This window comes from Bufo bufo, chromosome 2 (assembly GCF_905171765.1).
Source record: "Bufo bufo chromosome 2, aBufBuf1.1, whole genome shotgun sequence".
Taxonomy (NCBI): Eukaryota; Metazoa; Chordata; class Amphibia; order Anura; family Bufonidae; genus Bufo; species Bufo bufo.
The window spans coordinates 584152726-584178049 of record NC_053390.1 but is presented as its reverse complement, the minus strand read 5'-3'; the positions used below and the strand labels follow the sequence as shown (position 1 = coordinate 584178049).

At 46.1% G+C, this 25324-nt stretch overlaps 1 protein-coding gene across 3 annotated transcripts in view; it reads left to right on the top strand.

Moving 5' to 3' along the window:
* The first annotated feature begins 1507 nt into the window (after positions 1-1507).
* Positions 1508-25324, top strand: part of CXXC4 (CXXC finger protein 4) — a 122206-nt gene continuing 98389 nt past the window's right edge. For 2 of the 3 annotated variants that reach the window (XM_040418239.1, XM_040418240.1), the window contains exons 1-2: positions 1510-1858; positions 3509-4571. In XM_040418239.1, coding sequence (XP_040274173.1) covers positions 3744-4571 — 828 coding nt within the window. In that variant the 5' untranslated portion in view covers positions 1510-1858; positions 3509-3743. Of the gene's footprint in view, positions 1859-3508; positions 4572-25324 lie in introns of all 3 variants that reach the window. The other variant, XM_040418238.1, reaches the window with a different exon arrangement.

Sequence of the window (25324 nt, the reverse complement as noted above, 5' to 3'; positions counted from 1 at the left end):
ACGGCTGCCCCAAAAGCAATTCTATTAGGATGGTTTGGCAGAGCAGACACTAGCGGATCGCTAGTGTCTGACAGCTAAATATGTAAAACGAAGTGATAGAAACCCTTTAAGGGGGCAGGCTGCTGTGGAGGTCACTGTTAAAGGGGCGGACACTGTGGAGGTCACTGTCAAGGGGGCCGGGGCCCCTATTAAAGGGGCAACTGCTGTGGAGGTCACTGTAAAGGCAGCAGGGTACTGTGGAGGTCACTGTTTAGGCAGCGGGGTACTGTGGAGGTCACTGTTTAGGCAGCGGGGTACTGTGGAGGTCACTGTTAAGGAGGCGGGCCCCTGAGTCGGTCACTGTCAAGGGAGTGGGGTGCTGTGAAACTCACTGTTAAAGGGGCGGGCTGCTATGAAGGTCAAAGTTAAGGGGATGGGCTGCTGTGGAGGTCCCGTTTTAAAGTGGCTGGGCACTTTGGGGGGGTCAGTGTTAAGGGGTGGGGGACTGTGGAGTTCACTGTTAAAGGGGCGGGGTGCTGTAGAGGTCACTGTTATGGGGGATATCTTTTAACGACACACAGACACATTAAATGAAATAGATGAAATATACCCGTGCGAGGCCGGGTCCTTCTGCTAGTATATATATATATACTGCACCATTTTTGTCTATAGCCGCCCTATCTCTGGCATGGGATCATGTTATATGAGGCGTCACCTCAGAAAGGGACATAAATGAACTATAAATAAATAAATGTGACGTCTTCCAGTTCTCAGTGATGATATCAATGCAATGGAGGGCGATTTCTGTCAGTCCCAAGCGATGATATCTGACCGAGATGTGACAGTTCTTGTTAGCCATCATGGTTATGGGGTGAATGGGGTGAGTTCTCTGGAGGGTCGGTGTAGCCATGAGCCCACCGCAAGGCTCAGCCTGTCACCCTATATGTGTGTGGTGAGGAGCACATATGGAAGGCTGCAGCCTCCTGAAGGAAACACCTCACACCTCGGGGAGAAAGGAAAGGGAGGTCACATGAAATTTCTTGTCACCACAGGAGGAGAAGGATGCTGCTGAAAAGCGTGAAGTTTATTATCCCCCTTCCTCGCCTTCTAAGCCGCCGTCCCCCCGCAGGACGAGCCAGTGTCACTCCCCTCACACCGACCCCCAGACAATAATAATAATAATGGCAGCCGTGTCCCTGCGGGGGGAGCAGGAGAGAGGAGACGTGGCCGCCGCTCTGGAGCTGAGCTGGGGATTTGCTCCTCTGTGGAGGGGGGTGTAATAGGAGGAGGAGGAGGAGGGAGGGAAGACTAGAGAGAGCAGTGCCCGTGTGTGCGCCTCTGATTCCCGGTGTAATTTGCAGCCAATCATCAGTAGGTGTCCACATCCCTGCATCCTCCTCACCTCGGCGCCAATAACTCTCCACCTCTCCTCCTGCCTCCCTCCCTCTCCTCTCCCCCATCCCCCTCCTGCTTCCTCACCCCCTCACCTCCTCCTCCTCCTCCTCCCCTCCTCGCAGCCCCCCCATGCCTCTCAGCCACACGCAGAGAAAGAGAGAGAGACTGACTGACTCCCAGGCTGCCTGCCTCCCGCCCTCCCTCCTCACACACATCGACTGGAAACTGACTGGAGAGCAGCGCACAGGGAGAGCCAGCCATAGACACGCACTGAGGGGAGAGCAGGGACCACCGAGAGACACACACACTAGTCCCAGCCTTGTCCCTCAGAGCTCTTCTTCTCTCGCCCCAGGCTAATAAAGTGTCCATGCCCTGGAGCTGCCAGGGCACCTGGAGTGTGTCCCTCCTGCCCAAGGGGCAATGTGTGGGGGCAAGTAAATGCAGAGAGCAGCAGCAGAATCCCTGTGCTAGCCTCCATCCTGTGGTAAGTACACAGATTTTGTTGTTCCACCTTGTCACCCTGTCCCCTCCTCCCCCTTCCCTCCCCTGCCATCACTGAATGTGGCTGTGCCTTTGCCCTTTGCTGTAATGTGACTAATGGTGAGTGCTGCTGGCTTCATTTATTAATTAATCTGCCCCTCCCCCATGGATGTTAAACGTGACCCCTGATCTCCCGAGCAGACCTGGCATATTAACCATCCCCTGGCAGTGGGCTCAGTGTGCACATAGAGGGCACCAACTTTGTGTATGCCATAACCTGCTTTCTCTTGGTGTTACTTTTCTCCACACTTCACAAACACTAGATATGTAGAATTGTGATTTGTTGGCGGGCCGCTCGGGGGGGGCAGCACGATTGTTGGCATAAGTTTGCACGTTGCCCCTTGCATGCGTTATACATCCCCCCCCCACCCCCCACCCCTGGAGCCTTTTGGGGCAGCCTTTGTACTGCCAGTGTCAGAGGCTCGGCTTTCCTTGATAGAGGGCACAGACAGTGGCGCTTCCTCTTGGCAGAAAGAGCAAGGTCTTTCTGGGATTTCAGATCCCTATCAGTATTCCCGCAGGATACGCGGCGGCGTGGGGGGGGGGGGGGGATAATGCCGCGTTCTAGTAAGTAAATGCTTCATTAATCTAATTATAGGTTTAATTAGTGGAACTGATAACCGTTCCGAACTTTGAGAGCGCCTGAGCAATTTCCAGATTATTAGGGAAACGGGGGCTGACGTGGTCCAGGGAGAGGTCGACCTGCCAATATCAGCCTCCCGGTGGGGATATGAATGAGGAGGATTGCTGCGCAGGAAAAGTTGTGGGCAGACAATGAAGCCGGTGGTCCTGGTGTGTGCAGGTGCCTTCATTGTGCCCGTGCGCTGTCATTCTGCCTCCGTACAGCTGCCGGCTCTTAGATAACACCACAAGAATATGAAATTGCCTGACTTATTTTTATCTGGCCCCTTTCTCCTGTCTTCCTCTCCTTGCCTGGCGGCCGCTCTCCCTCCTTCACGTTGCAGGGGCCCACCTCCCCACTCCCCATCATTTAAATGGCTGCTCCAATTGAGACCTGTCCTTGGTACATTGAATTAAGACCCTAGCAGAGCCAGCTGTGCTGGGATTCCAACTAATGACCGTCGGACGCAGAAGGACACTGTGGCAGCTGGTAGTGCCTATTTGCCTGCCTTTTTAGCGGAGATTGCGTACAGGCGGCCTCTCGCTGGCATTGTGCTTATACTCTGATGCATTGTCGACTTTCCCAGCACTTAATTTGCTAATTTCCTCTTCGTTTTTTGCTGTCCGAGCCCATTTTGCGTGCAGCCTTTCAGCGTTTCCGCGCCTTGACAAGACTTTGTTTCACGCATTTCATAACGTTCAATGCCCATCACCCTTTCCATCTCTGATTTACATGTCTTTTGATCTCTACTTTCTGTCTCCCTTGGCATTTGTCAACACCCCCAATTTCGCTCTCCTCCCCTCCCCCCCTCTGTCAGGTATTCCATCCAGCTATTAATGCTATTATGCAATTCAATTATGGTCGGGGGGGGGGGGGGGGGGGGTTGATATTTATTAATGATTTTTGACGGTGTGTTTTATTTCTTTCCCGTGCTCCTTTTTGGAATGATTCTCTTTGTTTTACTTGGAACAGTTGGCGCCTGAGATAATGCACAAGAAGATGCTCCGTGACAAACTGCTGTCTGCCGAAAGATCACCTACAGAGAAATAAAAGGCACTTCTCCCGCTGTCACCAGCCCTGCCGAATCGCCATCAAATCAGTTGCTTATTGAGGGTCTCACCCAAAAATAAAGGTGACTGAATTAAGCAGTTTCGGTGGTTTCCCCCCTCTCTCCCCTCCTACCCCCTTCCACCTACCCTCCTCAGAGATGTCCAATATGAACACTAATGTCTGCGTGGAGAATGGACAGAACCCCGAGGCTGCCGTGCTCCCCAAGGATAACCTGGTGGAGGGGGCTTTGAACAGCCTCATGGATTACAATTCGGAAATGGAGAGGTATAGGTCCTTTGCTACCTTTTACAAAACCAACGGTGCGTTCCCTCAGGCTGCTAAGATTGCCAGGATCACCACTCCTATCTTCCCCAGTGCCCGGATTGGCATGTCTCCTTGGAACTGTGATAATGCAATGCTTTGGGGAAGGAAATCAGCAGCTATCAACCCTAATAGGACCAGCATGCACAGAAACGACTCCCAAAGGCTGGGGAAGCCTGGCGGAGCGCCAGAGTCGTTGCAAATGGCAAATAATAATTTCCTTTCCACCTTATCCCCTGAACACTGCAGACCTTTGGCAGGGGAATGCATGAACAAGCTCAAATGCGGCGCCGCTGAAGCAGAGATAATGAATCTCCCTGATCGCGTTGGAACTTTTTCCGCTATTCCGGCTCTAGGGGGCATCTCATTACCTCCAGGGGTCATCGTCATGACAGCCCTTCACTCCCCCGCAGCAGCCTCGGCAGCCGTCACAGACAGTGCGTTTCAAATTGCCAATCTGGCAGACTGCCCGCAGAATAATTCTTCGGGAGCCGGCGGGAACCCTGCCAAGAAGAAGAGGAAAAGGTGTGGGGTCTGTGTGCCCTGCAAGAGGCTCATCAACTGTGGAGTCTGCAGCAGTTGCAGGAACCGCAAAACAGGACACCAGATCTGCAAATTTAGGAAATGTGAAGAGCTTAAGAAAAAACCTGGCACTTCACTAGAGGTCAGAGGAGATGATTCTTTCTTTCCCTGCCTTCCCAGCTCCCTGCTTCCCCCCATCCCTCCACCCCTCCAGTGCTTCTTGTCTGGCTTCAAGACGCACCATCCCTTTTCTGATACCTCCATTGGGTTGTGAGGTTATGTACAGCCAGATGTGAACAGATTGGTGTGTATGTGTGCGTGTCCATGCAGCCTGACAACTTTTTCCTCACACATAGAGAGTATTCACCCAGCCCTGTGTGTGTGCGCTCGGTCATCTCGACTAACTGGAGATCGCGGAATTTCTTCTCAGTGTCACAAGATTGTCTTGTACGAGCTGCTGTATCTGTACCCAGTCCTATTAAATTATACAGAAAACGTTTGTAAAATGTTATTTTTGGTCCTGTAAAGTCCTAACCACTAAACTAATGATGAGTGAAATCCGCAATAAACTTTATCTTCCACTCCAAACATTCATGTGCGTGTGTGTATGTGCGAATGTGACGCTGTGGAGCAGTTTTCGGTGCACTGACTGCTGTAATACCAAATATTCAAGTGCAATAATAACGCCTGCTGTATTTCTGCAGATAGAGGTGTGTTTTTTTTTGTCTGGTCCATAGCCTGTATCTTACCTTGCATTGGGGTTCGGTCTACAGTAAGAATGTAAAAACTGGTACAGGTATGCACAGGGGGCGTGTAGAGGCTTAAAGGGACACGGCACCAAAGAGTATCTCCCGCTTCTTCCCCCATTTGGTGGAGAAAGCCTCTGAGGGACACTTCTAATGGTGGCTTGTGTCCTGGGAGAACAAAAGGAGCAGGGGAAATGTTTATTCCGCCTGATCATTCTCTCCCTCGACATCCTCTGTCAGGGAGAGTCGGGAGCTCCCCATATACATTAGATTGTCCTCCGACCTTGCCGACAACGGCGGGTTCAGCGAACGACACCCTAATGTGTATGGGGAGCTTTAGTCTCTGCTCGCATCACCACTTTGGATGCACATCAGCTTTGGATCAACCCAAAAGTTGGCTGCATGTTTCCCAATCTCATAGAAAGAGGTCCTTTCACCTCACCTGACTAGTCTGTTTAGTACATACTTGTATTCCCCCATGAAATAGCTATTCTGGAGCTTATTGTCTTAGAACTCTGCCTTGTGCTGTCCCTCTGTTATTTCTCCTAGAAATGTATGAATAAATTGACAATTGGGTGCTACCATTTTTCTTGTCAAAGGGGTGTTTTCAAACCGTCAGCATAGATTGGCTTGGCCATTGTCATACTGTGCAGGGACACCCTCCCCCAGCTGGTAACCACCCAGCGTTTATAAATTCTAGGAGGAATAACAGAAGAAAGGTACAACACAGATGCTTCAGAATAATATCATGAGGAATGTAAGTATTCACTAAAGCGGACTTGTCAGGAGTAGTGGTCGGTCCTCTTCAATCCTATCTAATCCAATATTAAAGGGGTTATCCAAGACTAATACACACCTCCCAGAGTGGCCGACCCATGATGGTGATCATACTTACCTGGTCCCCGTTGCTGGGTTGGATCTCTGTCGCTCCTGAACCGGCTCTTCCTCTCCCTGCTGTGCTGAAATCCACATCCGTCAATGGGGGGGACGTGACCTGTGATTGGCTGCAGCGGTGATCTGAATCATGACATCCTATCACCGCCTGCAGTGGTTCTGTCCCCTCCCCCCAACAGATGTTGATTTCAGCTCTGCAGGGAGAGGAAGAGCTGGCCCGGGAGGGACAGAGACCAAACTCATCAGCGGGGACCAGGTAAGTATGATCTCCTTCTCTGGTCAGCCACTCTAGGAGTGTCTTGGTTTAGTTTTGGATAAAAAACTAAACAAAAATTGCTATGTAACCTGTGAATGTAATCTGTGTGTAAGCGGCGGGAGCCTGACTGTAGTCTTCTTCTATGGGACTGCTAAGAGGAAGAAATATGTCTGCCCCCAATATCTCCAGGGCTGAGAACCTGCAGAGATATCTACATATCTCTCAATGACTGATATGAGCAGCTCTTCTTATGGACTATTTGAAACTTTTTGCTCTAGGTGGAGTGTCCCTTTAACCCTATGCGTAACATTTTTTAAAAACTTTTGGAATATTGACCATGCAGGCAGTGCTGAGATGATGAGGCTGATTAATGTAACTTACTTGCTATTTTGGTTGAAGAAGAGCCGCAGAAGGTCCCTCCTTTCATTCATAAATGATCAGCCTCGGCCTCATTCAGTAATGAGCTTTGTTGTACGTCTAGTATCACACGCTCCCTGCAATGAGAGCGCTGCGGCTGGAAGACGAGCAATTAGGAGCGTGGCCTGCGTGGGGCACCATCTTAGTCTGTCGCCTGCTTGTAGAGCCCAGGGCACCTAAAGATTTTTCTATACGTCTCTGCATTTAATGCTGGAAACGAAGCAAAGTGGTAATTGTTTTATTGATATTAATAAAGCCATTGAACTGCTGGAAAATTCATCTTTTCCCCACCCCACCAAATCAATATCCAGTTGACAGCATGATTTATTGCGTGTAGCCCGGAGTTTCTGTAGGATTTTATTCTAGTTTATGCCTTGTTTCCATGCAATAGTCGGTGCTGGTGTTGGATTATAAAGTGCTATCTTCTGAAATGCGCTGGAGTCTGATGAGCTTTATTTTCCCCATTTGACATGGGGGTAATTGTTATATTTGTAGGACGTGGAAGGTGTTTGTACTTTGGGAATATGTATCCATATTTCAGAACTTGCGCTTGTTACTTCTGCTGTGATTTTATAAGTAGTGAGTTATGATATGTAATGCAACTGGAAATGATAGTTGTGACATCAGTCTTAAAGGGCATCTGTCAACAGTTTAGTACCTATGAAACTGGCTGACCTGTTGCAGCTGAATGTTGGTCCCATGTTCATATGTGCTCACATTTTTGAGAAAAATGATGTTTTATTATGTGCAAATGAGCCTTTAGGAGCAATGGGGGCGTTGCCATTACACCTAGAGTCTCTGCTCTCTCTGCAGCTTCCTAGCCCTCTCCACGTTGATTGACAGGGCCAGCCAGGTGTGATGATGTTTTCATTTCCTGGTCCTGTCCAGAGTGGAGGGGATGCGGCAGTTGCAGAGAGAGCTGAGTGTCTAGGTGTAACGGCAACGCCCCCATTGCTCTTAGTGGCTCATTTGCATATACTAAAACTTCTTCTTTTTTCTCAGCAATGCCGGCACATATGAACATAGGACCAACACAGATGCCTTCAGCTGCCAAGTGCACATGGAACAGGTCAGCCAGTCTCATAGATACAAATCTGCTGACAGATGGCCCACAATCGACATCTGTGGCCTAGCCACACATTTGGTAATTCAATCAATGATCACTTGAATGAGGGTGATGAGGCCCCCACTGCACAAGTGGAAAGGAAAGGTAGTTGTCAAAACTGGCATACAGTAGAACTGGCTTAGCTGCCCACAGCAACCAATCAGATTCCACGTTTCATTTTAGAAAGGAGCTCTAAAAAATGAAAGGTGGAATCCGATTGGTTGCTATGGGCAAATAAGCCAGTTTTCCTTTCCACTAAGCTTTGATAAATCGCCCCCAAAGACTTTTAGGCAGCAGCATGCCACCTGCTCCACTGCCGCTGTATTCAGACAGGTGTGCAGGGAAGAGAAATGGGGGCTCAGTGGAAGCCCCAGTGATCAGACATGTATCACCTATCCTGTGGGTAGATGATAAGTTGTCAAATATGGCAATACCCCATTAATCGCTGTATGAGGAAGTTTCTGACATACTTTGCATATTGTATCCTCTTTGCTTACTGTCAGTAAATGGAAACACTTACTTACATCCAGTGGCTGAAAATATTCCCCAACTACAGTAACTACTCTGATACTGTTAGATTTGGGTAAGATCACTTTTTAACCTTTGGATTTAAAAAAACAAAAAAACTCCACTTTACTGACTGTCAGCAGAGCTACTGAAAATGGTGAGAAATTGACACTGATGAAGCCCAGGCAATAGTGACGGTTGTTTGGGCGCTGTAATGATAGTTCTCTGACTGATCCAGTTGACAAGCTAGTCTTGGTCGCTTTGAGCAGGCTGCTGGAGAATTTGCCGCACCGCTTTGAAGATGTGGAGGGGAGGATCCTGCAGTGGCGTGGGATTTTCACCCATAGGCGCCCGGCAGGGTAAGCGGCCTTGCTGGGCAGAGGGTCTTAGCGGGGTCCCAGCTCTAACACCCCCGCTGATCTCTATTATGAGCAGAGCGCTGCTTCTCCTCACTGCTGAGCGCGGTAGTGAAGACCGTCTCAATATAAAGTCTATGGGACATCTTCACCATCCTGCTGGAAGCAGCGCTCTGCTGAGTGCTTCAGAGCGCTCCTTATAGAGATCATCGGGAGCCCCACTATCAACAGTGTCAAAAAAGTGTAGTAAATGGATAATATTGGATAGGGGGCCTGCCTGGGGGTTCTGTGCCCCAGGGGGGTGTCTGGATTGAATGTAGGCCGGCTATTCTAGGTAAATGATAAAGTACATGGAAGATATACTGTACTGGACTGTAGTATTCAGGTGAAATTACCTTGTTGGCACTTTAGGTTATGGCTTGCAGCTTGGGCACTCAGTCTCTAAAAGGTTCACCATCACTGATATAGAAAATCCTTTTTATTGCTGCACATATCCTCCCAATTCCATCCTTTATTGGTTTTATCTAGTTTTGATCAATATCAGATTGATTATCATGGTTAATCAAAATCAGCATGTCGATGGCCATCTAAAAACTGTGAGTCAAGGATGGACTCCTAGAACAGCAGGATGTGTCATATACACGCTCTGATTGGGGAAACCTTTATAAATGCCTTAGTTTAATGCCCCTATGACAACACTTCTTGTGTCTGCCTTTTTATACTGACATCGTAATGCTCACAGCTGCCACTGGTCCTGACGCTTAGGGTTCGTTCACAGATCCGGCAGGCTGTTCTGGCACAGAGCAATGCAATGAGGTCCGGCGGTGATCTGGCCAATTTCCGGCATAGATGGCGGTCTTTTGTCCGGCTGACAGCTGCCATTGGAGATGTGAACACAGCCTTATTCTGTGATTATTGGTGGGAAGGTGATTTAGTCTTGGTATTGCCAGAACATAGGAAAGGCGTCTTATCATGAGGACATAGAAGTAGAAGATGAGAAGAAAATGTGCTTGTCATATTATATTCCATGATTGGTGATGGTGTAGGATTTTGTTATGTGATGCAGTCAAGCAGGATTTCTTCTTATTCAGTCTAGGCCTAGCTTTTTTGCATTTGTCTTTAAGCATCCGTCTGTGGAATATGCTGGTACTTAGCAAATAACGCCAAATCCCAAAGGCCACTTTTACGTAAATATGACATACCTTACGGTAACTGATGGCCCATTAACTTCTAAGTAAATTGGGAGCAGTGAAGCTAGCCACTGCAGTAAAAGAATGAATCAGGCTCTGTTCTGTGGCCGGCCGTCCAGGCTGTAAATCCTCATCCAGATGTTAGAGATGCCAGCATGGTGGTCCTCAGCAGTACAAGCCTTGCTCTAATAACACTGCTGCTGCTTTGGAGGGATGTGGCGTTCAGCACCAGAGTGCAGCTTTAAGAACTCTAAGTAGATCTTAATTTGCTGTTGCAGTCATCCTAAAAAATCACGTCAGTGGAATTTCAGCCTGTAAGTATTTAGTATTTCCAGGACCGCCAGAATTCTTTGTGCTTGCGTGCCACAGTCATGGTTTAAGGGGATGAATCCCAGTGATGACTAGAACTGGGATCCCCTCTGTGGCTAGAACCGTAGTGAGCAAGAGTGACCACCGCTGCATTCATTGTCTGTGGAACTGCTCAGTAAAGTACTTGGCTATTTCTGGACCGGTGGTCACACATTCGCTCTACCACCCCCTTTACACAGGGGACCTCTCATGAATGGTGAGGGTCTCAGCAGTTAGGCCCCCAGCAAACATTTATCATCTGCCATGAGTGCATAAGTGATACATGTTTTTAATGGGACAGCCACTTTGAAGAGGACCCGTTATCACAAAGTGCGGTGCAATCTGAAGGCAGCAGGTTATAGAGCAGGAGGAGCTGAGCAGATGGATATAGAGTTTTGTGGGAAAAGGTTCAGCATAACCTGTATGTTAAAAGCTTTCTAGGAGTTGTCCTAGATTTTGATATTGAATGCCTATCTTATGATAGGTCATCAATATCAGATCAGTGGGGGTCCTACTGTTGGCACCCCCAACAATCAGCTGGTTGAAGTGGCTAAGGCTCTTCAGTGAGTGATACAGCCTTTCACTAGGCCAATGATGTCCCATTCATCAGTCATATGGCCTAGTTGCGGCTCACTCCCATTAAAGTGAAGGGGCTGAGCTGCAATACCAAGCACAGCTGCTATCCAATGGATGGCGCTGTGCTTTCTAAGCTGCGAGGAAGCTGTGGCGCTAATTGGAGTGCCATGGCTTTCTCAAACAGCTGATTGGGGGTAGTGCTGGGTGTCGGACCCCCGCCAATCTGATATTGAGGACCTATCCTGAAAACCCCTTTAGGATCCCTTGCACAATTATCAGTGACAGCTATCTCTGTACACCCCTCCCCCCTTCCCAGTGTACAACTGAGCTCAGAAATAGCCGAGATATTAATGTAGAAATGACAAGTATTACTGAATGTTTTTCCTTAAAACTATATATCAATCGGCTCTGTAACCTGCTGTTTGCAGATTGCACTGCATTTTGTGGTGATGGGTCCTCTTTAAAGGCATTGTGCAAGAATGGGGGGGGGGGGGGGGGTTGAGCTTTGGTAAACCCCCTCCTCCCTTCATTCTGCTGGGCCTGCAAAAGGAAGATGACTTAGGCTACTTTCACACTTGCGGCAGAGTGATCCGGCAAGCAGTTCCTGCCTGCCAGATCCGGCAAAACGTATGCCAACTGATGGCATTAGTAAGACTGATCAGGATCCTGATCACTCTTAAAAATGCCTGATCAGTCCAAAAAAATGCATTGTAATGCCGGATACGTCTTTCCGGTGTCATCCGGCAAAATGAATCCGGCATTTATTTTTTTCACCTTTTTTTCGGTCTGCCCATGCGCAGACCAGAAGGACGGATCCGGCATTCCGGAATCTTGAATGTGGGATCTGGCACTAATACATTCCTATGGGAAAAAAATGCCGGATCCGGTATTCAGGCAAGTCTTCAGTTTGTTTCGCCGGAGATAAAACCGTAGCATGCTGCAGTTTTCTCTTTTGCCTGATCAGTCAAAATGACTGAACTGAAGACATCCTGATGCATCCTGAACGGATTGCTCTCCATTCACAATGCATGGGGATATGCCTGATCAGTTCTTTTCCGGTATAGAGCCCCTGGGACGGAACTCAGTGCCGGAAAAGAAAAACGCTAGTGTGAAAGTACCCTTACCTGTTTCCCGGCACCGACTCCCCGCTCCTTCTCCAGGCCTACGATGCTCCGCTAGGCTACATCGATCCGGTTTGACATCACCGCATACAATCACAGGCCGTGACGCTGTCCCACTCCCCTTGCATTATGACACATGGTCACATGATACACGGGGAGCCAGACACCGCTGCAGCCTGTAATTGGCTGTGGCGATGTCAAACCGGATGTTGACATCGATGGAGCCCAGGCCTGCAGGAGAAGGAGCAGGAAGCAAGTAAGTTATCTTCTCTTTCCAGGTCTGGCAGAATGGGGGGGGTTTGTCAAAAAAGGAATTGCTACTTATGCAGTTCTCTTTTATCAGTGGCAATTTCACAGCTGAGATGTTAGACTTGGTCTGTAAAGCGTCTTTCATGATTTGGTTGGATGGGGAAGCATAAGTGATAAAGTTGTTAGATTAAAGATCAGTTTTCCTGTAAAACCATAGGAAATTTAACACGTGACTGATTTATTGCCGACATTTCTTCAAATTAATTTGATATATCTGAAGAATAATTTTTTTCTTCAGTAGCAGTGCCCGTCTTGTCCATTGCTTGTCTGGTATTAAAACTCAGCAATATTTCAGTGACTGTAACTGATCTGAACAACCCATGGACAAGACTGGACCAGTTTCAGGAAAAAAATGATTTTTTTTTTTTATATCTGGCTCAATGGAATTGTAATTTGTTTCCAGAAAGGTTGGTCACTTTATTGCCTCCATTAAAACTCCTGCAGTAATTGTCACTAGGATTTGCTATGATATGGCAGAGGGGATTTATCAGTGCCAAATTTTGACATATTTACCACTCAAACTGATACCGCTGGGTATCAACTGTCATGTGTGTACATGAAAAATAAAAAACACTATATTGGACCATTATATGACTTGTTTTCTAGCAGTTTTCGCCGTTGCATGCTCCAACTCTCATTCTCAGTTCTCCTGCTGGTATGCTGGTGGTGGTAGCTGTAATAATGTCTGCCCATAGCCTGCACATGGAGAAAACAGGAGATTGTATGTAGACTGCGGGTAATCTGATCAGTCAGTGAGCTGACAGTCTTCTGAGATTAACAGGGATTTAGCAGAGAATTTAGAGTTAGGATAAGGCTTCCTGCACACGGCCGGTTTTTTTTCCCATTTACTGGCCGTTTTTTGCATTCCGTATACGGTCCGTATACAGAACCATTCATTTCAATGGTTCCGCCAAAAAAACGGAATGTACTCTGTATGCATTCCGTATTTCCGTTTCCGTTTTAACATAGAACATGTCCTATTATTGCCCGCAAATCACGTTCCGTGGCTCCATTCAAGTCAATGGGTCCGCAAAAAAAAACGGAACACATATGGAAATGCATCCGTATGTCTTCCGTTTCCGTTCCGTTTTTTGCTGAACCATCTATTGAAAATGTTATGCCCAGCCCACTTTCATCTATGTAATTACTGTATACTGTATATGCCATACGGAAAAATGGAAACACAACGGAAACAAAAAACGGAACAACGGATCCGTTAAAAACGGACCGCAAAACACTGAAAAAGCCATACGGTCGTGTGCAATAGGCCTAAGGGTAGGTTCTGATAAGTGGAGAAATAAGATTTTTTTCCCCCCATGAAAATATATATTACCAAGGTTCCTAAATTTGCCTATTCTGTTGAATTATGCAAAGTTTATTGAAAGTGTAGAGGTTGTGCGAACATTAAATGTTATTTCAGTATAATTCTGCTTGAACAACTAGTAACTTTTGCAATTGACTTGGTGTTAAAAAAATGCTCCAGATGTGAGATATTCTCTTTACTTCATTATAATGCTGCCCCCTGGTGTTTAATCTGTATAATAATGTGCACGTCCACTTACTGAGATGGGCACACATAGTCAATTCTATCCTTCATCAGCTTGATCTTTTGTTAGAAGCTATGGCTGTTACAGGGAAAGAGCTGCAGTAGCAAGGACATCCTCCTGAGCTATAATAGGAAGAGAGCTGCAGTAGCAAGGACACCCTCCTGAGCTATAATAGGAAGAGAGCTGCAGTAGCAAGGACACCCTCCTGAGCTATAATAGGAAGAGAGCTGCAGTAGCAAGGACATCCTCCTGAGCTATAATAGGAAGAGAGCTGCAGTAGCAAGGACACCCTCCTGAGCTATAATAGGAAGAGAGCTGCAGTAGCAAGGACACCCTCCTGAGCTATAATAGGAAGAGAGCTGCAGCAGCAAGGACACCCTCCTGAGCTATAATAGGAAGAGAGCTGCAGCAGCAAGGACACCCTCCTGAGCTATAATAGGAAGAGAGCTGCAGCAGCAAGGACACCCTCCTGAGCTATAATAGGAAGAGAGCTGCAGTAGCAAGGACACCCTCCTGAGCTATAATAGGAAGAGAGCTGCAGTAGCAAGGACACCCTCCTGAGCTATAATAGGAAGAGAGCTGCAGTAGCAAGGACACCCTCCTGAGCTATAATAGGAAGAGAGCTGCAGTAGCAAGGACACCCTCCTGAGCTATAATAGGAAGAGAGCTGCAGTAGCAAGGACACCCTCCTGAGCTATAATAGGAAGAGAGCTGCAGTAGCAAGGACACCCTCCTGAGCTATAATGGGAAGAGAGCTGCAGTAGCAAGGACATCCTCCTGAGCTATAATAGGAAGAGAGCTGCAGTAGCAAGGACACCCTCCTGAGCTATAATAGGAAGAGAGCTGCAGTAGCAAGGACACCCTCCTGAGCTATAATAGGAAGAGAGCTGCAGTAGCAAGGACACCCTCCTGAGCTATAATAGGAAGAGAGCGGCAGTAGCAAGGACACCCTCCTGAGCTATAATGGGAAGAGAGCTGCAGTAGCAAGGACATCCTCCTGAGCTATAATAGGAAGAGAGCTGCAGTAGCAAGGACATCCTCCTGAGCTATAATAGGAAGAGAGCTGCAGTAGCAAGGACACCCTCCTGAGCTATAATAGGAAGAGAGCTGCAGTAGCAAGGACACCCTCCTGAGCTATAATAGGAAGAGAGCTGCAGTAGAAAGAACACAGCTCCTGAGCTATAATAGGAAGAGAGCTGCAGTAGCAAGGACACCCTCCTGAGCTATAATAGGAAGAGAGCTGCAGTAGAAAGAACACAGCTCCTGAGCTATAATAGGAAGAGAGCTTCAGTAGCAAGGACACCCTCCTGAGCTATAATAGGAAGAGAGCTGCAGTAGCAAGGACATCCTCCTGAGCTATAATAGGAAGAGAGCTGCAGTAGCAAGGACACCCTCCTGAGCTATAATAGGAAGAGAGCTGCAGTAGAAAGAACACAGCTCCTGAGCTGTGACAGGGAGAGAGCTGCAGCATAAAATACACACCCCTAAGATAGGAAACAATTGGGGGAGCTCTGGTTCCATGAGAGGAGCAGAGCTGATTTTAGCTGTGTTATAAAGACCTTGTTAGGCTACATACACACAAACGTTGTTTGTTTCCGTGTCCATTCCGTTTTTTTTTGCGGATAGGATGCGGACCCATTCATTTCAATGGGTCTGCAAAAAAATGCGGACAGCACACCGTGTGCTGTCCGCATCAGTATGTCCGTTCCGTTGCTCCGCCAAGAAATTGTGCATGTCCTATTTTTGTCCGTTTTAGGCATTGTTACAATGGATCCACAAAAAAAACCAGATGGCATACAAATGTCATCCCTTTTTTTTGTGGATCCGCAATTTGCGGACCGCAAAACGCATACGGTCGTGTGCATGTAGCCTTATGAAGTGTATGATGTCTGCTTTTCATTTTTTTATATAAATAATGGGATAACCCCGTGAAGGTTTTTTTTTTTTTTTCCTAGGATATACCTCCAATTTTGATGCAGTTTTTTTTATTTTTTTTTAAACAAAAGCCAAAAGTGGGTCCAACTGGAAGCCTTTCTTTTATATTTCCCATTCCTTTTGGACCGGCTTCTGGATTTCATAAAAAACTAAAAACTGAAGTGGTGTTTTTCTAAATAACACCGGGGTACATTTACTAACCCTATAGATGGCCTAGATGCGCACATATTTATGCCAGAATCAAGGTGCACTCTCATTAGTAAATGTGGGCCTCTGAGAGTGAAGCAACCCTAAAGGGTGTTCCGTATACATAATGGAAAATAAGGCACTCTTCTGATTTACTTTATTGATTTCTTAAAGTTTCCAAGATCTCTGGTAACTGACAGTGAATGAGGATTTTAATGACCTTCCTGAGGATTAACCTGTTTTTCCTGTGATATCACACAGGTGAAATTCCTCTGGGAGTAGGCTTTCCATTCAATGGCAGCAAGCAGAGATTGTGAAAAAAGAGTATATATCGGAAACCAGCCTAAGTTTATTTTACATGGTGATGAAACCGGAATAGCAAGCGTATTCCCATTTAGAATTGTTGGGGCCCGACCTCTGGGACCCCTGTGGCCCCTTCAGAGTCTTTTCAGTACAGAAGCCTCTCCTTGAAGAGAATGGGGCTGGTTGCACAGCCGAGTGGCCCGGAGCACCGGAGACAGGGATATGCCTTTAAGTAGCACTGTCTAGTATTCTCTGGCAATCTCGAAATATAATTTCAGCATATAACGCTGTCGTTCTCCTGCCCTTGAAATTGTCCCCACTTCCCAAAACCCGATGCGGTGGAGCTATGAATGATAGGCCATAGCATCTGTGTAGTAAAACTCATCTAATAGCTGATTACATAATTCTTTCCGTAAAGCACCTGGTAGAAGGGAAGCATAAATTCTCCTCTGCGTTATTAGATCAGGCAGAGACAGCATACCAATTTCAGCTGCCAGACAGATTACTCGTAAAGCTGAGGCATGTAAGGGGGAATTATCCATAAACTTTAGGGACCATATTGTACCTGTACAGGAGGGGGCTAGAATAGTCTTATCCCTCTGCGTCGCTCCATTTCAGGGCGCAGATATAGACTGGGGTGTGAAGGGGATTAATTAGGCTTGGACTATGGAAGGCTGCCTCCTTTATGAATGAATGTGATCACCACCCATGGATGTGTCTGACACTGATTCAGTCACGGGACTGTTCTCTCAGCCGCTTGCTGAGCTGACGACTAATTATTCCATGGCCTGTCATCACTATATTCTGGAATTATTTCTCTAATGCATCCTATGGAAGGTACAATAAATCAGTGTATTGTGTAGATGGTTTCTTTGCTTTTTGCTTTTTTTTTTTTCTCTTTGGGTTATCATCATTTTGTCCATAGATTGGTTTATGTGGTCTGAACTTGCAGGGGAAGGTTGTTGATGGCGCTTACAAGGACCTTCATAAATTCTTTTTACCATAATTGTGGAATTCCTAAATAATGAATGCTTGGGGGGATCAGCAGTAATTGGCGTTCTCATCCTGTGTCTGCCCTTGATGTCAGTGTGGTGGAGAGAAGCAGCGGCGGACAGGAAGGACGTACCGAAAGGGAAGTTCTCTACAAGTCAGGCCACTTGGCTCTCACCCAGTCAGTTTATTGTAGGAGTCTCTATCTGACGATATTGGTTTGGGGGGGGGGGGGGGGGGGGGGGGGAGGGGGGGCTAGCTCGGCAGTTTATAACATTATAAGATAAAATCCTCCCATTCCCCATAATGTAGAGGATTGGCCCACCCATTGACCTCATTCATGTACATTCTGTGCACATGCAAAAAGTAATATTACTATAAAGTGCTTATAACATATATTCATCTCATTCATTCTGTCTACTAATATGTAGAATTTGCTCACTTACCTGTACAGTAGTTTCCAGAATATATTTGAAGTTCAATTTGGCTGCTTGGCAAGTGTGCTGACTGCCGATCAGACCGGTGATTCTGAATTCAGGGGCTCTCGGGAATTTTGATGGCTTATCCTCAGGTTAGGTTTTAAATATCTGATCATTAGGAGTCTGACAACTGGCATCCTGCCAATCAGCTGTACGAAGAGACCCCCGCTCTTCCTAGACCATGTGACTTCACGTTCATGAGTCTCATGGCCTAGAAATATAAAAAGACTCCCAGCATGCTCCATTCATTTCTAGCAGCCAAGCCTGAGCACATCTTGGGAGTCTTAGTTTTACCACAGCTGGAGTGACGGAGGTTAGCCATCACAGGTAGATGCCGCACATTCCCATTCAAGTGAATGGGGCTGAGCTGCAATACCAATGGACGGCACTGTGCTTGGTAAGCTGTGAGAGGCAGCGGGGCTTACCAGAGCTCCGGTGAACACCACAGCTTCTTCAAGAAGCTGATCAGTAGAGTTGCGGGTAGTTGGACTTTTGAGGATAGGCCATCAATATGAAAATCGCGTTCAATCCCTTTAAACAACTGTTGTATGCGCTGTGTGTCAAACTTGTTTGTACAATATGTTTGTGGAATCTGAAAACGGATATTTCGTAATCTGAATGTCTCAGAATACTGTAGTGTTTTAGACTCTATTTAGCCTCACTAGTGTCGAAAAGAGTCTAAAAAACGTAGTTGTAAAGTGCGTCCAATTGTTATTTTGGCCCAAAATATTGGTGTAAAGTAAGCCAGCCAAGAGATGGTCTGACATGTCTAGCAAGAGGCACCAAATCTTTCAGCGGTGTGAGCCTCCGTGGTAACTTTGGCACAGTTTCTGTCTCTCTTACAGTTGTAACCTTTTTTTACGTTAGGACAGTACTCAATCTACCCCATGGGGTCTTCAGCACTGCGAATGGTACTTGTTACTCATACATTTGAACATGCAGTATTCTCTCATTGTAGACCCAGGGTTTTCTGACTTGCCGTCCACAGCCTCAGTACAGTATATGTTGCCATGCACCTTTTTATTATTTTTGGAAAAGTACATGTCATGGGTACGATTTTGACTTCTTGTATTCAAGTGCTCGAGCCGAAACATATTGTTCACGTTGAACTTCCCTCTGTATTAGGCGTTGTTCACTCGTGCATTATGATTTCCATTTATAATGGTAGGAACCAATGGGGTAATTTATTAAACTGGTGTAAAGTAGAATTGCCTTAGTTGCCCAGAGCAACTAATCAGATTCCACCTTTCATTTTCCAATGGAGCTGTGAAAAATGAAAGATGGAATCTAATCGGTTGCTATGGGCAACTACACCAGTTCTCCTTTACACCAGTTTGATAAATGACGTACAATGGGTGTCATCAGGTTCCACCATATTTCCATGCTTTTGATGGGAACAATCTCTTTGCAGGCAGTACTTTTCCTCTTGTCCTCTGATGCTAGTGGATCACAGGGTGAGGTTAGGGTGCCCAGTGACGAGAAGTACTCAGTAGAGAAAACTGGCAGCACGTGTTAAATTTTCCTCTAGTGCCAAATAGAAATGAAGAATTACACAGTTTCCATTGAAGTCAATGAGCTGTTTGTGCCCTGAAGAGTGAGACACTCCCCGTCACTGCTTTGTGGGGTCATCCCACCAGTAAGTTGTATATTTATTGTACAGATCATGGAAAATTAACAGCATTTGCCATTCATGTGGAGTAAAATAATATTCCCTCTGTCCCTTTCTCTCCCTCTTGAATGGTAAGATAAAACTTGTGCATGGTAGGCATTAATATTGTATTTGTACATTGTATGCGGTTATTCTGTTTTTGTATTTTCTGCTCAATTAGCTATGAATCTGGAACCTGTGACTGGGGACGGAAGCTTTTTTCCTTCCTCCTGTAGTTTGCAGGCAGCTGCTAATTGCTATGTTGTGACAATCTGCAGTCTTCATTAGGTATTTTTAACTATGTAAGCTGTGACTTAAAGGAACTTTTGTGCATAGGACTGGAATTTCACGATCCAGTGAAGAGTATTATGTTATATAACACTATATATAGCTGGTCACAGGGGCGTAGCTAAAGGCTCATGGGCCCTAGTGCAGCCCTAGTGAGTTCAGCTTGGGGCCCCCCCTTCACTCAGTGCTGGTGCACCTAGCTTTTCTGCTGCCCAAGGTAAATATTGACCCCTTTAAAGACATACTTGGAAAACATTACATACAGCGCTACAGAACATACAGGGTAATACAGCGCCACATATGTACCTCTTACATCCAGTGACTTCTCTTCTCTGATGTAGATATTCTCTTTCCTCTTCTTCTCCTCTCAGACCAGACCGCCATGGTGACTTCTTTCAGCCACGCCTCGTCTCTGCAGAGTTTAACAAACAGACATCTTACTTTCCTACTTTTCCATCATCCTCCTCACCTTCTCAACACCCCATTGTGCCACCCCCAATACTGTGCCCCCAAAGTTATCCTGCAGAAACAGTCCCCCTGAAAATTTTGGTACCACACAGATAGTGCGTCAGTACAAAAACACCCCTTTATATTGTGCGCTAGTACAAAAAAATCCTCCCTTCCTTTCAGATCAGACCCCCATATAAAACCCTAAATGAGATCCCCCCCATCTCAGACCAAACCCCCTTTAGACCTTTATGTCAGACCCCATATAAGACCCCATTTTAGACCTCAGATCAGACTCCCATTAGACTTCCAGACCCCCATTAGACTTCCAGACCCCCATTAGACTTCCAGACCCCCATTAGACCTCCAGCCCCCATATCAGACCTCCAGACCCCCATATCAGACCTCTAGAGCCCCATTAGACCTCCAGACTCCCAGTAGACCTCCAGACCCCCATATTTGACCCCCATTAGACCTCCAGACCCCCATATCTGACCATTATGGAAGCGCTTGCTAGCATTCCCTTTATAAGATGCACTGCATCTTATAAAGGGAAAAGTACAGGGACCCGGTTGCAACCGCGACCGCTGCAATCCCTATAGTTACGCCAGTGGCTGGTCAATATAATATCTACCGTGTTTCCCCGAAAATAAGACATCCCCCGAAAATAAGACCTACTTCCAGTTTTGCCTCTCGCTGTAATATAAGGCATCCCCCCGAAAATAAGACCTCCCCGATAATAAGGCCTCCCCGATAATAAGGCCCCGCCAGAATATAAGGCCCCTGACTCTACCGTAGGGCGTCTGAATCCTCTGGACTGTAGCGGCGGCTGCCGCCGCGCAGCTCACTGATTGGCCACAGCGCATCCAGAGCTGTTCAGGCAGTGCGAGGTCTCTTTAAATCAGAGAGCCTGCGCTGCCGCCTGCTGCTCGCTCTGCCCTGATGGAAGCTGGCTGACTCGCGATTAGACAGTGAGTCGCGCGGGGCAGGAGCTGGGCACATTGTGTGGAATCTGGCTGGCACGGACACACAGGGGTGACTACGGTGGTGGTGGTGGGGGGGAAATGTTTGATAAAGTAGTGGGGGATGTCTGGTGAAGGTGGGTGGGGGAGAGAGACTAAATAATCCACTGTCCACTGGCACAGGGTAGTGGGATCACTTAAAATGACACAGGGGGATCAGAGGTGGGAATCAAAATGACACAGGAGGATCAGAAGGGGGTACTAAAATGGTAATCCCCCTCCCCTCTGATTCTCTTGTGCCATTTTGATTCCCCCCTCTGATCCCCATGGAAAATAAGACATCCCCTGAAAATAAGACCTAGCGCATTTTTGGGAGCAAAAATTAATATAAGACACTGTCTTATTTTCGGGGAAACAGGGTAGCACTGTTGTAATTGCACGTTTACTTTCCTTGCTGTTGTAAAGTATTTGTCATTTTATGTTTTCTCCGCACAGAACATGAAAAAAACTATTTGAACTTGTATACACCTACAGTATCGAGAGGATAGTCCCTCAACAGCCAGTCCCCTACCATGAGGTCACTGTCAGGACCAGATGGGGCATCCTATTTGTATGACAGTAATGGGTCCTTTATAGGTCATTACTGTCCCCTGTGGACATAAAAGTACTAAATAGAAAAACAGGCCATAATTATAATAAAGATAAAGGCTTATAAGATCTATAAACCACATAGGTCTGGCCAACCACATTAGATAGCTATTCTCTGAACACCTGTTTGTATGATTGCAATTACGCTTGACCCCTTGAGTCAATCAGGCATGTTTGAAATCCAGCATCCCAAGCCTTCTTTCCTCCAGAATCTGTGGGCAAGTCAGAGCACCCCCACATGGTGGACATTAATCTATCGTGTATGAGATGTTCACAATAGGCTAGAACTTGCTTCCATCATCCTAAACTGGGTGATGGTGCTGTGCCAAGCCAGGTACTTCACATTAGTGTTGTCTTCCATATTTCTGTTTTGTTTGGGGCATTGGTTATGCTCGGGTTGCATCAATTTATGTCTGTTCCATCAGGTTTCAGTTATTTTTGGCGGCAGGCAGTGGATTTTCCTTAAAAAACACTGAAACCTGGCGAAACTGGCACAAACTATGAAAACTAAGCACAGCTAAAATGACCCATTGAAACAAAAGATGATTAAAACAGATAATTTTTTCCCCATTTTTCTGTTCCTCTCATGGAATAGAAATATGGAAATCGCAACGTTAATGGGAACTTAAGCTAAACTTAAACGGGTTATGCCACTAATATAAGTGTATCCAGACAGACAGATATTACTGTTATATCACTTTCCCCAAATACAGCCATATTTTAGAATTGCCTTATTCTAAAGTTTGCAAAGGTAAATCAGTTTTGATACGCCAGATGCTGTAGGTTACGTCTTGCATTGGAGCCTTGTAATCTAAGATGTAGGAAGTGTCATTGGTAAGAACAAGGGTCGGGGTTAGCGCCATATGATCTGCTGATATTAGGACAAATCTCACTGCCCTAAAGCTGGCCATACACACCAGTCTTTTGTCAGCCACACCCACCAGGGACGGTGGGTTCAGCTGACACATTAATGTGTATGGGCAGCTCAATACTCTCCCCCGACAGATGACGTTGGGGGAGACAAGGATGGGGCAAAAATATTTGTGCCCTATCCTTTTTTTTTCTATGGAGATAAGCCACAATCAGAAGTATCTGGCAACGGCCAAGCCAAACATGTACAGTGCTACCCATAATTATTCATACCCCAGGCAAATTTTGACTTAGTTACTTTTATTCAACCAGCAAGTAATTTTTTTACGGGAAATGACATAGGTGTCTCCCAAAAGATAATAAAACTATGTACAAGAGGCATTATTGTGGAAAAAAAAACATTTCTCAGCTTTTATTTACATTTGAGCAAAAAGTGTCCAGTCCAAAATTATTCATACCCTTCTCAATAATCAATAGAAAAGCCTTTATTGGCTATTACAGCAATCAAACGCTTCCTATAATTGCAGACCAGCTTTTTGCATGTCTCCACAGGTAATTTTGCCCATTCATCTTTAGCAATGAGCTCCAAATCTTTCAGGTTGGAGGGTCTTCTTGCTGCCATCACCCTGATCTTTAGCTCCCTCCACAGATTCTCAATTGGATTCAAGTCTGGACTCTGGCTGGGCCACTCCAAAACGTTAAGGTTGTTGTCTGCTAACCATTTCTTCACCACTTTTGCTGTGTGTTTTGGGTCATTGTCATGCTGAAATGTCCACTGGTGCCCAAGTCAAAGTTTCTCTGCAGACTGCCTGATGTTGTCGTCTTTTTTCATGGTGCCGTTTACTGTGATTAGGTTCCCTGGTCCATTGGCTGAAAAACACCCCCAAAGCATTAGGTTCCCACCACCGTGTTTGACAGTGGGGATGGTGTTCTTTGGGTTGAAGGCTTCTCTTTTTTTATGCCAAATGAAGGAAACATCATTGTGACCAAACAATTCAATTTTTGTTTCAACTGACCATAACACCAGTTATGAGCTTTTGCAAAGGCCAAGCAAGCTTTTGTGTGCCTTATCTGGAGAAGTGGCGTCCTCCTTGGTCTGCATCTGTGGAACCCAGCAGTGTGCAGTGTCCTTTGGATTGTCTGCCTTGAGACATTGCCACCAGCAGAGCCCAGATTCACCAGGATGGCCTTGGTGGTGATCCTTGGATTCTTTTTCACCTCTCTAACTATCCTCCTGGCCAGCACAAGTGGCTTCTGACCACGTCCTCTGAGATTTTCCACAGTGCTGACCATCTTGTATTTTTTAATAATACTTTGCACTGTAGCCACTGGAATTTGAAAACATTTAGAAATGGCCTTGTAGCCCTTTCCTGACTTGTGAGCAGCCACAATGCGTAGCCGCGGGTCCTCACTGAGCTCCTTTGTCTTAGCCATGACTGTCCAAAAACCAACTGCAGAGAGCTGCTGTTTTTCACCTGTTGAGTTGATTAAAACAGCTGTTCCCAATTAATCAGGGTAGTTAGGATGCTTTAGAACAGCTTGGACTATTTGGAATGGTATAGAACTTTTGATTTTCCCACAGACTGTGACAGTTTGTGAAGGGTATGAATAATTTTGGACTGGACACTTTTTGCTCAAATGTAAATAAAAGCTGAGAAATGTTTTTTTTCCACAATAACATTGTCTTACTATCTTTTGGGAGACACCCATGTCATTTCCCGTCAAAAAGTTACTTGCTGGTTGAATAAAAGTAACTTTAAGTCAAAATTTGCCTGGGGTATAAATAATTATGGGCAGCACTGTATATGTATGGGGAAACCGGGAGGGATTTGAGAGAGATAGCTGTCGGCCGAACGAGCGTTTGGGTGAAAGCTATTGAATGTGTTCAGCAAAGTCATGATGGGACAGCAGACATATTACAAAACAGGTAGTAGGATTAAATCACTGGGGATAAGAGAAAACCGCAAATCAAATGAGGTAAATTTGGTAAAAAAAAAACAAGGAGGAATGGGAGCTAGGAGTAACTGATGAAAATACACTCTTAGAGTGAAAAGTAATTTATGGCACAATCCCTTTAAAGGGGCTGTCCAGTTTTCTGTATTGATGTCTTATCCTTAGTATAGATCAATAATATAAGATCGGCGGGGGTCCTTCTTTAGCACCCCCGCCGATCAGCTGTTTGAAGAGAATGCAGTGCTTGAATGCAGACTAATCTTCCTATGGAAGTAAATGGGATGGAGGAGCCGCAATTACACCTGCCCACTGCTGCAATGTCGATGGTAAACAGTAAAGAGAAGGCAGTGCTACCACAAGCGATGTGTTCTCTACAAACAGCAGATCTGCAGGGTGCCTGAAATCGGACCACCTCCGGTCTGATATTGATGACCTATTCTGAGGATAGGTCATCAATATAGAAAACTGGACAACCCCTGTAAGGTGAGCTGTCTGTCACCGGTCCCCTTATCAGCATCTTAGTACTTTCACCAGTGCAAAATGATGGCAGAGTTCTCTCCACCTCCAAAAAATTTGGTTATCTAGTCCACACCAAAATGAAATACTAATCTTACAGATTGTATTTCCAGATTTTAAGAAATGATCTGGTTGCATCCTATTGCACAATTAATAACTGACAATCTGTCTGTGAAAATGAAGGTACCCATATATTATAGGCTACTTTCACATTAGCGTTTTTTGAGGATCCGTCATGGATCTGCAAAAACGCTTCCGTTACAATAATACAACCGCATGCATCCGTCATGAACGGATC